We start from the raw sequence: 13,213 nt of genomic DNA, 5'->3' as shown, positions 1-13,213 counted from the left end.
TTTAAATAATTATTTTATTCCTAAAAAATAAATTACTAAACTAAAATGCATATATGAAAAAAGCCAAATTTGTTGCTTCTCATTGCTTAGAATGATTGACACAAGCTTTGAAAATGAAGTGTTTAAACCAGTGGTTCTTAACCTGGGTTCGATCGAACCCCAGGGGTTCGGTGAGTCGGTCTCAGGGGTTCGGCGGAGCCTCTGCCGCGGAGGTAAAGACACACTTGTGTAAAGTCGTGATGACGCCCCGCTTTGCCATCACTTGCTGCAGAGGATCACGTTACATTGTTTAGCCAATCAGTGTTGCGGAGGAGCCCTGATTGAAGGAGCTCCGCTCTCAGCATGGATTTGAACTTGTGTCTTTATTTACTTCAGCAAAGCTCACAGTTTTTACCAAATTCTGTAGCTTTCGGTGTATTTCTAAATCTGCTCCTTAGTCGCATCTTTTCGGGGTTGCTACTGCCTCTAGTGGCGTGGGGGTGGTAACACAACTAATATAATTACATTACTAAATCAGAATACCGAAATCTTTATTTATTATTAATTTTTAATTCTCTTAAGAATGTAGAGCTAATTAAATAATCTAAACAAGACCTTAAAGTGGTTCCAGTTTCTCTCGAAGGCCAACCTGTTGAAACTGTGGCAAATTTTAAATACATTGGGTCGTTCCTGGACTGTCAGCTCAACTTTGCTGAAAACACTGACTATATTTTGAAGAACTTCTCAGAGGCTCGAACTTTTAAGAAGACTTAATAATCTTGGGGTGACCCAACTAGATTCTAGTTGTCTTGAATTTTTTTTTTTGGGGGGGGGGGGGGGATCATATTTTATTTATCACTACAGAAGGGTTCAGTGAATGCTCATATGAAACTGGTGGTTTCTGTACCTCAAAAAAGGTTAAGAACCTCTGGTTTAAACGTTCTAATGTCAAAAGTACTAATGTGGCATAGATTTAGTGAAAAATAGCAACAACAAAAGAAAAGACGTGAGTTAGCAGCACTATAAGTAAAGCATGCTAACCTTGTGGATATTTAAAGAAAATGTGAGAGGGAAACACAAGAATGTGTTACATCCTTCAGTCCTTGTTTATTCTCCGCCAGCCACAAACTGCTCACTGATGACTGGGCGCACACTGCACTCTCTCCGTCAATACCATTATGTCGGAGGGGAACCCCCTGCTTTCAAGCTGGGCGGCTTGGTTGGCGCTTCTCGCTATACGGCCTGAACAGCTTGAAAATTAGATATGCAGGAGGGTAGGTGTGGGGGAGGGGGGGGCTCAGCAGCGCCGGCGTGAAACACAGGTAGTGTTCAATAGCAGCAGACCGATGCTGCATTGCGCTCCTCCTGAGCAGGTCGGTCCGCCGAGGGACAACATCCACTCAGCAGTGTGTAGGAGGAGGTGGTGGATACTGCTGCTCACAAAGAAACAACAGAACAGAACGGTGTCTGAATACAAATCATTGCTGCTACATTGAAATTGTAGAAGGGGTAATCTGAACCTCATAAAGGACCACAAAAATCAGTCTTTTTGGTCATTTTCGTCAGCCTTGAGCTGTTTTGTTGTTCATACATATATTGTGTAAACAGTCCTTCATATACATTGTCCTGTTAACATAAGCTGGCTATCATCAGGAAGATGAATACAAGCACATTAAAAAGTTGAATGGAAGAAGAAAGGCTGTTAGAAACATGCACATGAGCAAAGGGTGTTGATGGCAGTCTTGAAATGATTGGGAACCAAAGTCCTTTCAAGACAAAGAAAAAAAGTTGTGGACTCCAGCTGGAGTCTGGGCTTCAGGATCTCCAGCAGACTCCATACTCCAGTGGAATATTCTTCACTGTTCCATATTTTTTTTTCGATTTGTGGATATTGGCTCTCAGTGTGGTTCACTGGAGTCCCAAAGTCTTAGAAATGTCTTTGCAATCCTTCGCAGACAGATATCAGCGAACCCTTTTTCTTTACTAATCTATTCCTGAGTCTCTGTAGATGCAGTGCGCTTACATTTATTTTACCCTTCATGTGAATAAGGTTCTATTTTGGCATGTTTTTTATTCCTAAAGTTTGTATCAACAGAACGAGAGTATAGCAATTGAAGCTTAGTAAAAAAAAAAAAAAATCAAAAATCAAATGTGTTTTATTTCTATGTACATAGAAAAGACACAAGAAAAGATTTTTCCTCATCTGAAACATTTCAACGTTAGAAAAAAAGGTTGCCAGAGGGGGTTTATAAAGGAGCACGCAACTGTGTTTCCCTTGATCTCTACATTTCTGATCAGGAAAAGAAAACAAACAACAAAAAACCAAGTATAGCTCTATAAACAATAAAACCTATAGAACACGGTGGTGCATTTAAAAACACCAGTAGGACATACTGTGTTCATGTGCTGCGTTTGAGATCTTTTCATCTACTTCATGATGCAAAACATGGTTTTGCGATATTTTGATTGTATGCATCTAGTTCTAATCAGACCTGGGAATATTTAGTGATGTTCAACTCCAAAAGTCATTGTGATTTAAGAAGGTAGATCGGGGAAGGGATGACCACTTTATTAATTTGCACAATTTGTAGAATTTAAAAGCGGCGACAAGCTATATTTTTCAGTCTGTCGTAAAAACATTATTATTATTATTATTATTATTATTATTATTATTATTATTATTATTATTATTATTATTATTATTATTATTATTATTTAGATTCTGTTAACTCTACGTATATAAATCACCGATTGCTACTCTCCTAAAACTTTATTCTGGCTTTTGGTTCGGCACCCACAAGAGTTTCAGTGAGACCCATTTGACCAGCCCTTCATAAACTTTCTAGAAGCGCCCCTGTTTAGAAGAAGGAACGGAGCTCTTCTGCACTTGCCCCGGCGAAAAAGAGCTGCACCAGCAGAAATCCTGCCTGAATCCTGCATGCACTGACTCGTCTTAGAGCCAGATCACTCCTTTCTCCCCCGTCGCTCTTTGTCCCCCTGTATGAATATGTGAATAAAGATATTTCCCCACCAGGAGCTGTCAGCGGCCGGGACAGCAAGCCATTTAATCTTCCTATGACAGGAGAGAGGGGCTGAGGTCTGTCCCCGGTAACCGACACACACACACACACACGCACACGAACCCATACACATAGAAAGAGAGAGGGAGAGAGAGAGAGAGAGAAAGAGAGAGAGAGCGACCCAACACCGCCTCTGCTGCCTCTCCTGTTACAGCTCGGCGATCGAGTTACGGCGAAAATGTTGCAGTAGCGCAGAAGAGAGAGAGAGAGAGAGAGTGTGTGTGTAAGAGAGAGAGAGAAAGAGAGAGAGACTGCAGCATCACCGGAGACCGGAGGCAGCAGCAGTCCCGAGCAGTGCAGGTGAGAGGGAGGGGAAAAAAGAGCTGGAGGAGGAGGAGGAGTGAGCGAGTGAGAGAATGCGGGACTCTTGGAAGAAATACGCATCTGCTCTCGGTCCACCGCCGCTGCATGTTTGCTTCCATCTACCCATCCATCCCTAGGACGGAATACTCTGATCTATGCCGAGTAACGGGGCAATCCCACCAAAATAGGGGGACACAACAGTTTTTTTTTTTCTTCTTCTTTTATTTTGATGGGGAGAAGCGATTTGAAGAAACTCGCTCTCGTCCTCTTCTTCTAACTTGCGTAAAGGAATCTGAGTGCTTGGCACGTTGCTCCACTGCGGGAAACGCGGAGGGTTCAGAAGGTAAGAAAAAAAGACTCAGCAGAAGCATCTTTTTTTCGCAAGCAAAGCTTTGTGATAATTTTTGAGCGTCTGTTTTCACCCCGAATTGATTGGTGTTTCTTTTATTTTAAAAAAAAAAATCATTTCTTCTTTTTCTCGCTTCTTTTGTGTAGTGGTGCTGCATTGCAGTTTCTATCTGAAAAGCCTCTGTCCCGAGTGTGACTGGAATCAAAAGAACTTCCAAATGGGCATTATAAATTGATAAAGAGCCTCTTCAGGATATCTCCTATGGCTTAAAGGAGAATGTAAAGAGTGAAGCGGATTTAATCACAGGTTGATTAATAGAAAGCATGATGGACTTTTTTTTTTCTTTTTTACATCCTTGTGGCTTAAAGAAGCAAGTAAGAATGCAGAAATATTTTTATAGAAGTTGAAAACCCACTACTGAGTGTAGGAGGAGAGAAAAAAAGAAAAAGAAAAGAAAGAAAGGATCTGCTGAAGTGAACTACACTGAAGCTTTTTCCCGGACCCCAGGCGGCAGTCCGCAGAGAGCGATAGAGAAGGTAAGAAAGGATAAATCAGACACCCACGCTGTGAAGCTGCACCAGACCACAAAACACCAATAAACTAAGAGAGGAGCCCACAGCTGGGGAGTGAGGAGGAAGGAAGCAAAAAGGAGCCATGCCGAGCCTTGGTGCAGTGCACTCTGTGGTGTTGCTGCTGCAGCTGCTGACTCAGCTACCGGCTGCCGACTCAGCTCTCCGGTACCGGGTGGCGGAGGAGGGCCCGCCGGATGTGAGGATAGGCAGCGTGGCCGCCGACCTGGGTCTAACGGCGGGCACTGGCAGCGGAGACGTCACCTTTGCCCTGGAGAGTGGCTCAGAATACTTCAAGATCGACAACGTGACAGGTGAGCTGACCACAGGCCCAAAGCGCATAGACCGAGAGAAGCTCTCACAGTGCCAGATGATCTTCGATGAGAATGAGTGTTTCTTGGACTTTGAGGTGTCAGTCATAGGACCACTGCAGAGCTGGGTAGACCTCTTTGAAGGTCGAGTTGTCATCACAGACATCAATGACAACACGCCTTCCTTCCCCTCGCCTGTCCTGCAGCTCTCAGTTGAGGAGAACCGCCCCATTGGGACTCTGTACCTGCTTCCCACAGCCACAGACAGGGACTTTGGGCGGAATGGCATTGACCGCTATGAACTTATCCAAGATAATGGAGCTGGGTCAAGTTCAACGAGGCGCACAGCAGGAGGAAACCCCATTACTAGAGTGGATGGACTAGACCGCAGGGGCAGAAGTGGTGATAGTGGAGGAGGAGCAAGGAGCAGTGTGTTTGAGCTGCAAGTAGCAGACATACCAGATGGTGAGAAGCAGCCTCAGCTCATTGTGAAAGGCACATTGGATCGAGAGCAGAAGGACTCATATGAGCTTGTCCTCAAAGTTCGAGATGGAGGGAACCCACCACGTTCCTCCCAAGCTCTGCTCCGGGTTTCTATAACTGATGTGAATGACAACAGTCCGCAATTTGAGAGGTCCACGTATGAAGCTGAGATGACTGAAAATGCTCCTCCAGGCACACCTGTTCTCCAGGTCAGAGCCTCTGACTGGGACATTGGAGTAAACGGGCAGGTGGAGTACGTCTTTGGAGCTGCTACGGAAAATGTCAGGCGACTCCTGCGGCTGGATGAGGCAACTGGTTGGTTGAGCGTTCTTCACAGGATTGACAGGGAAGAGGTGGCCCAGCTGAAGTTCACAGTGATGGCCAGGGACCGGGGTCAGCCGCCACGGACCGATCGCACCACAGTAGTTTTGGCCGTTCGGGATGAAAACGACAATGTTCCAGTTGTGGAGATCAGAAAGATCGGACGGATCCTTGTACGGGACGGGGCTGCACTGGTGCCAGAGAACGTTCTAGTGGACACGCCTGTCGCTCTGGTTCAGGTGTCAGATCGAGACCAGGGGGAAAACGGGGCAGTGACCTGCACTGTGGTAGGAGATGTCCCATTCACTCTGAAACCAGCAGGCGAGACACTACTCCCACCCCCACCTGCAGATGAAGCCTTTGACAGGTAAGCTAAGCTAAAGGTAACCCTTCAAAGTAACACTCTGAATCAATCAAGCATAACATTATGTCCACGACGGACATCCCGACCAAACAAATTGTGATGCTCTTTATATTGTGACTCCTTTGTTGCAGTACCTACATTGCTTTATTTAGCTATTTGAGCTACAGTAACTTGTGTGTTTGATCGACCAATATTCATTTATGAGCCTTTTGCTGGTTCACAACATTGTACAATGCAGAGCAAGTTGCTGATGCAGTTGTCTAGCGATCACAATTTTGCTCTAGTCAAGCTTGCAAAAATCCTTACAATTGTTCATTTTTCCTGCTTCTAACACATCTATTTTGAGAACACAAAGCTCACCCGTGGCCTAATCTATCCCAGCCACTTACAGGTGCCATAATAACGCTTCAACTTTTGGCAGAGGCTATGGCTGATCTGTGTATGTTGAATAGTTGCAAACAGATTTATAAAACCCACACTGGCTTTCAGTTATTAATTCCTTCGCCGCATTTAATCAATAAGTCCGCAACTGATATTAAATCTTCTAGGAAGATGCTGAGATACCTCAAAGTACATGTGTCTGAAAACGTTTACCTTTTGAAAGATGTGAAGCTTCAAAAAAGTTCAAAATGATTGGTTTAAATTTAAGGATGTAGAAACGTTAATGAAAAATGAGAGATTACACTTATTGTAATTGTGGAAGTATCATTTAGTACCATATTGGAGTTGCCAGCAAATGTTTTAAACATGGTATTATAATTTAATATTATTACCAAAATGATCAACCGCTAGTTTGTACAAATTTCTCTGAGCAGTCGGTTCTAAATCTAGTTTACTGTAATGTAATTGACCATCATTCGCACTGTTGTTTATAAATTCAATAACCAGATAATAGGTCCTGACTCAACCTTTTCCTAGAGAAGTATGCAACTTATATGAATTTAAAAGTGGAAATTTACATACATACAAGAACAGTATTACGTTTGACATATAAACTTTAAACAATATCTGTTCTCCAGTTTTGCCATTTCCTCTCAGAGAAAGGAATATTTTTACACCCTTGCACCCTGCCCTCTGTTTTTTAAAGAGAGGTCCCTCAAGAACTGCATGGGAATTACAGCAATGTCACTCATCTGCTAATGCTACAGAGTGGTTAGGCTGTCATCCTGTCTGTAAACTTTGGTTAGAAATATCTATGGAGGTGAAGGGATTTACATTTTTTAATGTCACTTTTGCTCCACAGACTCCAAATGTCAAAACTCAGTCATTTGTGAGAACATTGCCTAAAGGCGTGAGGGTGAGAAGTCATGGCCCCTTTTGGGTTATTAACTGCCCTCAAACACTGTAAGACCCGTACAATGAGAATTATGATTTTCAATCCTGGGGTTTTCCTTCACTGAAGAAAATTACTAAAGCTCAAATCATGTGAGTGTTCTATCAAAATCAATAGGCTAATTTGATTAAAATGTCACAGTCACACATTTTTTTTTTTTTTTTTTACTATGAATGTCTCAGGAAATCACAGCAATCATTCATGGTCTTTGAAATGATTTCATGCTAAAGGAAAACAAATTATTAAATTATTTGCTCAAATCAATATTTTTTGATTAAGTGAAATAATTACCTGTAGTTTCTTAATTTATTAACATTTGTAGACAATTAGCATGCAAAAACACAATTCAAAACATTATCACCACATTCTAGCAGTTAGAAATCTACTTTATAACAAGTATGTCAGAAGGCTTTTTTTGGACATGTTAGAATACATCATGACCCTGAGTTTAATGAAATCAAACTTAGCAAATATTACACTAAACATAAAAAGAACAACCAAATGATGAAAGGCAGTGACCTTGTTTGGCCACATTAAGGAACAAAACGGATATTGTTTCCATTTAAAGCAGCTTCTGTACTGATGATATCTTTTCTTTCATCTGTTTCCACAGAAACAAGAAAAAATATTTCTTACATACTTCAGCCTTGCTGGACTATGAGGCCACAAAAGAGTACAGCGTAACCATTGTGGCAGTAGATTCTGGCAGCCCCAGTCTATCCAGTAACAGTTCCTTGATGGTGCGGGTGGTAGACATCAATGATCATGCTCCAATCTTTGCCCAGAGCAATGTGGAGGTCCACTTTGCCGAGAACAATGGACCTGGTGAAAGGGTGGTCACTGTAGTAGCCACAGATGCAGACAGTGGCAAAAATGCTGAAATTGCATATTCCTTGGATCCTGCCTCTAACGGACCTTTTTACATAGATGTAGATAATGGAGATATCCGAGCTACAGGAATTCTTGACCGTGAGCAAAGAGAGAGGTATGAGTTGCGAGTAATTGCAAAGGACAAAGGAACGCCCTCTCTGCAAGGTTCTGCAACCGTTGTTGTCCAAGTGACTGATCGCAATGACAACGCACCAAAGTTTGTTCAAGAAATCTTCACATTCTATGTAAAGGAGAACCTGCTCCCCAACAGTCCAGTCGGGATGGTTACAGTGACCGATGCAGACGAAGGTGAGAACGCGGAGCTCAGCCTGTTCGTAGAGGTAGACGGGGCAGATGGAAAGACGGGGGACAAGGCGGAGGGAGAAGATAGCAGGAATGAGCGAGAAGAGTTATTCTCCATTGAGAACAACACCGGAACAATCTTTTCTGCTGCATCCTTTGATCGTGAAAAGCTTTCCACATACACCTTCCGTGTTCGGGCTGTGGATGGAGGGGAACCCCGCAAAACTGCCACTGCCACAGTCTCGCTTTTTGTGACAGATGAAAATGACAATGCGCCTTCGATTACGTCTCCCGCCAATGAGTCCTACACTCTCCTACCACCTGCCAGCAGTGCTCGCACCATTGTCAGGACTGTAACGGCCATAGACTCAGACACTGGACCAAACGCTGACCTTCGCTATGCATTAGTGGGGGGAAATCCATTCAGACTATTTGAGATTGGCCACACCAATGGAGTTATCACTCTAGCAGAGCCTCTGGAGCGGCGCCACAAAGGTCTTCATCGCCTGGTTGTACGAGTCAACGACAGTGGCATCCCTTCGCTTTGTGCCACCGCACTGGTTCACGTCTTCATCAATGAGAGCTTGGCGAATGCCACCTTGGTGGATGCACAGGTAATTTTTATGCTTCAGCATATGTTATTGCAAACAGATTTCTAAATACTTACCCATACATACAAGCTTTAAACAACTTGTAATATTCAGGAATTATTGGAGGTTTTTCTGTCATATCTATTTGTATACTGCTGAAGGGTGGTGATGATAGTTCCTGTGCAAATTATTTATTTGGTAACATTATTTACATGGTAACGTTACATCTTGTAGCCTACACAGTGTTGTGGTTTCCAACAAAAACTGGACACATGATTATGTGTATTTTTGGTCAAGATTGAAAACACTGTTTCTTCTGGCAATGTGCTTTGTAGTTTAGATTGTTCCTGGAGCTTGTTCTTTGTCCGGTATGTATTATTGTAATAGCTTTGTGGTTAAAATAACTGTTATGACTGAAGTGGTTCTTTTTTATGGTACATTGAGCTCAGGGCTGAGAGCTTTAGGTGTGGTTGTGTGTATATGCATGTGTCAGAGCAGGAGAGAGCAGGAGAGAGCGTGAGAGAGCATTAGGGTTAAGTCTTTAGGAGAAGCAAGAGGGAGGGAGATGAGTCTGCCCCAGTTTGGACTTGTAATAGAGCATGCTCAAGTATGTTTCAACATTTGAATAGAAGTTCAAGCTAAAGAAATTTCTCTTCTCTATATTCCTGCTTATTGATTAGGTTTTGAGGTCAGTAGCGTGTTAGATCCAGTTCTGAGCACAGCAGGGTTAATATTTGTTTAGCAAAACTAATTTTTTGCTAAAATGGAAAAGGGATCTCTAAAAGTATTTGCCATCATTATTGCATGAGTCTGTGTGGTCTCCTTGAACAGAAGACTTTAACATAAAATTAGAACTGAATTGAAAGAGCCACCCCATCTGCAGAGGTAATTGATAAGACTCAGAGACATTACTGAGATACTAGAAATAACTAGAACATTATGTGTTCCAATTCAGCCTATGCCTTGCCGGTTTAAATCTTTCCTTCTGCTCCGCTCTCGCATTAATTGAATCTGCCTCCAATTATGGTTTAAAAATGTTCAATTAAGCTATAAATGCTGGCAGGTTATAATTACTAAAGCTTAATCTCTGGTGTGAAAAACAGGTAATTTGTATTGACTTATAATTAAATTGTCTCAATGGCCTTGTAGTTCCTTTGTTTGTTCTGAAACAAAACACTTGTGGTTTTGAGTTGCACTTAAGACTCAGTTTTGAACACATTTTGCTTGTATTTCCTACAAGTATACAAGGACTTCATTTGTCAGGTCTGTGCATGCAAAGACCTGACTTTAACTCTTTAGTAGTTTGGAGACATTTATGAGGAAGCTACATTTCAATGTAATTTGTGGAGGGAGAAGGGTTTATGTGGCCACCACAAAGTCGAACATTATTGAGGAGGAAGTACAGCTAGAAAGCAGAAGGTGTGACATGGCTGTACTCCAGTAGAGTTTGACAGAAAACAGTCAGACTTGTAGCAATGATAGTAATAGTTTCTTAAAGTAGACACACATGGCTACTTTTTAATGCATAAAGAATTATTGTACAGTGAAATATGTATGAACAGCATCATTTTGTTTGTCAAAAAGCATGGAAAGTTAAAAAACATCAGTTATTAGAGTGTACACTCTAGCAAATGACAACAGTTAGAGAATTCCACCATGTATTTCAATGGGGCAAATATTTGCGCAAAAGGGCAATTATTTCAAAAAGTACAATAGTGAATTTTAGCAAAAGTCATAGCAGAAATCTCCAGAAGAAGCAGAATGTTTTGATATATGAATTAGCACAATTAGTTGAAGATAGCAGAAGTAGTTAATGACCGAAAAATGTGAGCAGGATCTTAATAAGTAAGAATGCATTGAGTGCATTCTTACTGATAATAAAGAAATAATGAAACACTATAAACTTAGTTTTATTTTTTTAATTATTACCAAGAGTCTAAAAAGGGTGGCGCGCCTTTGTAGTTAGCCTCTTTAATCTGATAAGCTGATATATAATTAAGTGCTTCCAACTTCCCACAGAAGTCGACCTGTCTGTGTATTAATCCCAGCATAAATCCAGCTGTTCCAGGAAGGGCTTAGAGGTTTGTAGGGAGCACAACCACAAAACACAGCCGACCGGGATAAAGTTGTGGAGGTTTAATGCAGGGTTCGGTTATTAAGCAGCATTCCAATCTTTGATTATTTTTATGGAGCATCATTCAATCTATCAGCTTAATATAGAAAAGGTGTTGCGCAGGTGCAACCCTTCCAGAACACGGCTCTTCACCGCAACTGGAGGAGAGCATTTTTCTGAGAGATAGCCAAGAAGCCTTTGGTTACTAAAGGACTTGTGGCAGAGCAGTTATTAGTTCTGCACTCCACAAATCTGACCTTAATAGAAGAGTGACAACAATAACACAGTTGCTGAAAGAAAGGCATCAAAGTCCCACAGGTAGTTTGCCACAAGACAAAGACGCTAGACGAAGCTCTCATTAGTTTCTAAATCCGGTCAGTCATTTTATTTAAAGAGGCAGTATTATGTAAAATCCTCTTTTTGAGCCTCACGTCATGTTACAATATTATTCCCATCAAAAACAATACCTAGTGTTGATTTTTTTTTTTTTCATGCCTATTTGAGAAATCCTTTGATCTTCTGTGGCACCCATTAAGCTGCGCAAAACACTTAGTGGAAGCGAGCAACACCTTCGACAAAGCTCCTCCCGAAAGCTGCAGTTTCTAATCTTCCAAGCTTCCGCCTCACAGTGCACCCCGCCCCTGCAACTTCCTCACTCAGTTCCTTCAGACTTTCCAGCAACAACTTGCAAATACCTGGTGGATCTGCACATCTGCTGAGTTCAGCCTGAGCTTCTTTTTGGTAAAAACATTGTTAAAGTGTTGATAGAGGAGCTATGAGGTGATGACTTCTTGAAGGCAGAGTGTCAGATAGAGCAGGAGTTTCTTCAGACAATTTCAATACGTTGAATTACAAAGTCAAATTTCTTGTAAGTAATATTTTATATATACAGTATTTTTTTGTATAAAAAATAAAGGTAACATAGTTACTTGATTGTGCTATAAAATGGGACTATGTGCCTGAAAATACATCATACTGCCCCTTTAAGAGCTCACAAGAAATAGAGGTTGATTGCCCTTTGTCTGGCCCACACAAATGACCATTACTGTACAGTTCAAAGGCATTTTTTGACAAAATCAATTAAAATGTTTGTAGCATAGAATGTGAACACATGTTTGAAGTTGCTGGTTGACTTATTTTATGCCCTGAGATTCTCCCAAAGGCAGCAAAGATTACAATCCCCAGGAACTCACTCATTCAGTAAAAATCTGTTTGCTTCTTACACCTTGTAGGGTTTGTCGACTGTCACAAAGCAAAACAGCTAAAACTGCTTTCTGGGATTTATGAGGAACCATGATCCTTATTTTGAATGAGGCTATGTTTCACTTAAGAGTCTTTCAGTGAAAGCCTTTCAGATTCTTTCAAAGAAAGAGAAGCAAGTTAGTACAGATAGCAGTTGTAACATTTCATCACACTGGTTATTAGGAAGAGCACCTCATGCGTGTGACACTGAAAAGTAGAAAAAGAAAAATCAAGGATGTGAGGATTAGAAGAGAATACTTAGTAAGAGGTAGAATTATCTGCAGCGTGCCTAAATGGCTGCGGCTATTAAATCAAACAATAGGGTGTAATATGGCTAAGCTGGTCTGAAAGCCGCCATTGAGTACAACATGCACAGTTTAGTTTGATTGTAGGGAGGAACTTTGTGGCGTAATTGAGTAGAAGTCATTTAAGACAGAATACCTCCATCTCATAATGAAGTCAAACTGGGTGGTGGACGGATGCCAGATGCAATTAGGGAACGAAAACGGCTGCTACCGCTGCACCACGGCAGCAGAAAATTACTCTGCTCTTTTCTATCTAACCGTACTGGGTGAACCACATGTTTGGTAATTATCTGTAATATTATGCTGCAGGCTTTGAGCTCGAGAAAGTGGAAATTGACATTCTGGACCTTGTGTGTCATTGTTGTCATTTGAATACCTTTGAGGAACTCTGCCTATCAGAGCTGGGCTGCATGGCTAAGGTGATTGGTGCTTTTCTATTTGTATTCAGGGATCCTATGCAATTTGGAAAAGTTTGAAATTTCATTTACAAGGTTACATATCTGGATAAGCATAGTAGAGAACACAGAGTAGGGGAACGTATCAGTTTCTCCACTTTTTGTTTCCAGCTTCATTGTCTAAATCCACTCATCAAATTTTGCACTCATCTATCTATCTATCTATCTATCTATCTATCTATCTATCTATCTATCTATCTATCTATCTATCTATCTATCTATCTATCTATCTATCTATCTATC

At 41.5% G+C, this 13,213-nt stretch overlaps 1 protein-coding gene across 2 annotated transcripts in view; it reads left to right on the top strand.

Annotated features, from left to right (window-relative positions):
- Positions 1-3,198: 3,198 nt before the first annotated feature.
- Positions 3,199-13,213, top strand: part of pcdh7a (protocadherin 7a) — a 58,943-nt gene continuing 48,928 nt past the window's right edge. Inside the window, exons 1-3 of one of the 2 annotated variants that reach the window (XM_008416969.2) lie at positions 3,199-3,705; positions 3,858-5,762; positions 7,706-8,879. In XM_008416969.2, the coding sequence (XP_008415191.1) occupies positions 4,366-5,762; positions 7,706-8,879 (2,571 nt within the window). In that variant the 5' untranslated portion in view covers positions 3,199-3,705; positions 3,858-4,365. Of the gene's footprint in view, positions 5,763-7,705; positions 8,880-13,213 lie in introns of both variants that reach the window. The other variant, XM_008416961.2, reaches the window with a different exon arrangement.

This window comes from Poecilia reticulata, linkage group LG1 (assembly GCF_000633615.1).
Source record: "Poecilia reticulata strain Guanapo linkage group LG1, Guppy_female_1.0+MT, whole genome shotgun sequence".
Lineage (NCBI taxonomy): Eukaryota > Metazoa > Chordata > Actinopteri > Cyprinodontiformes > Poeciliidae > Poecilia > Poecilia reticulata.
The sequence above is the reverse complement of the archived record's forward strand: the minus strand, read 5'-3'. Positions and strand labels throughout refer to the sequence as shown.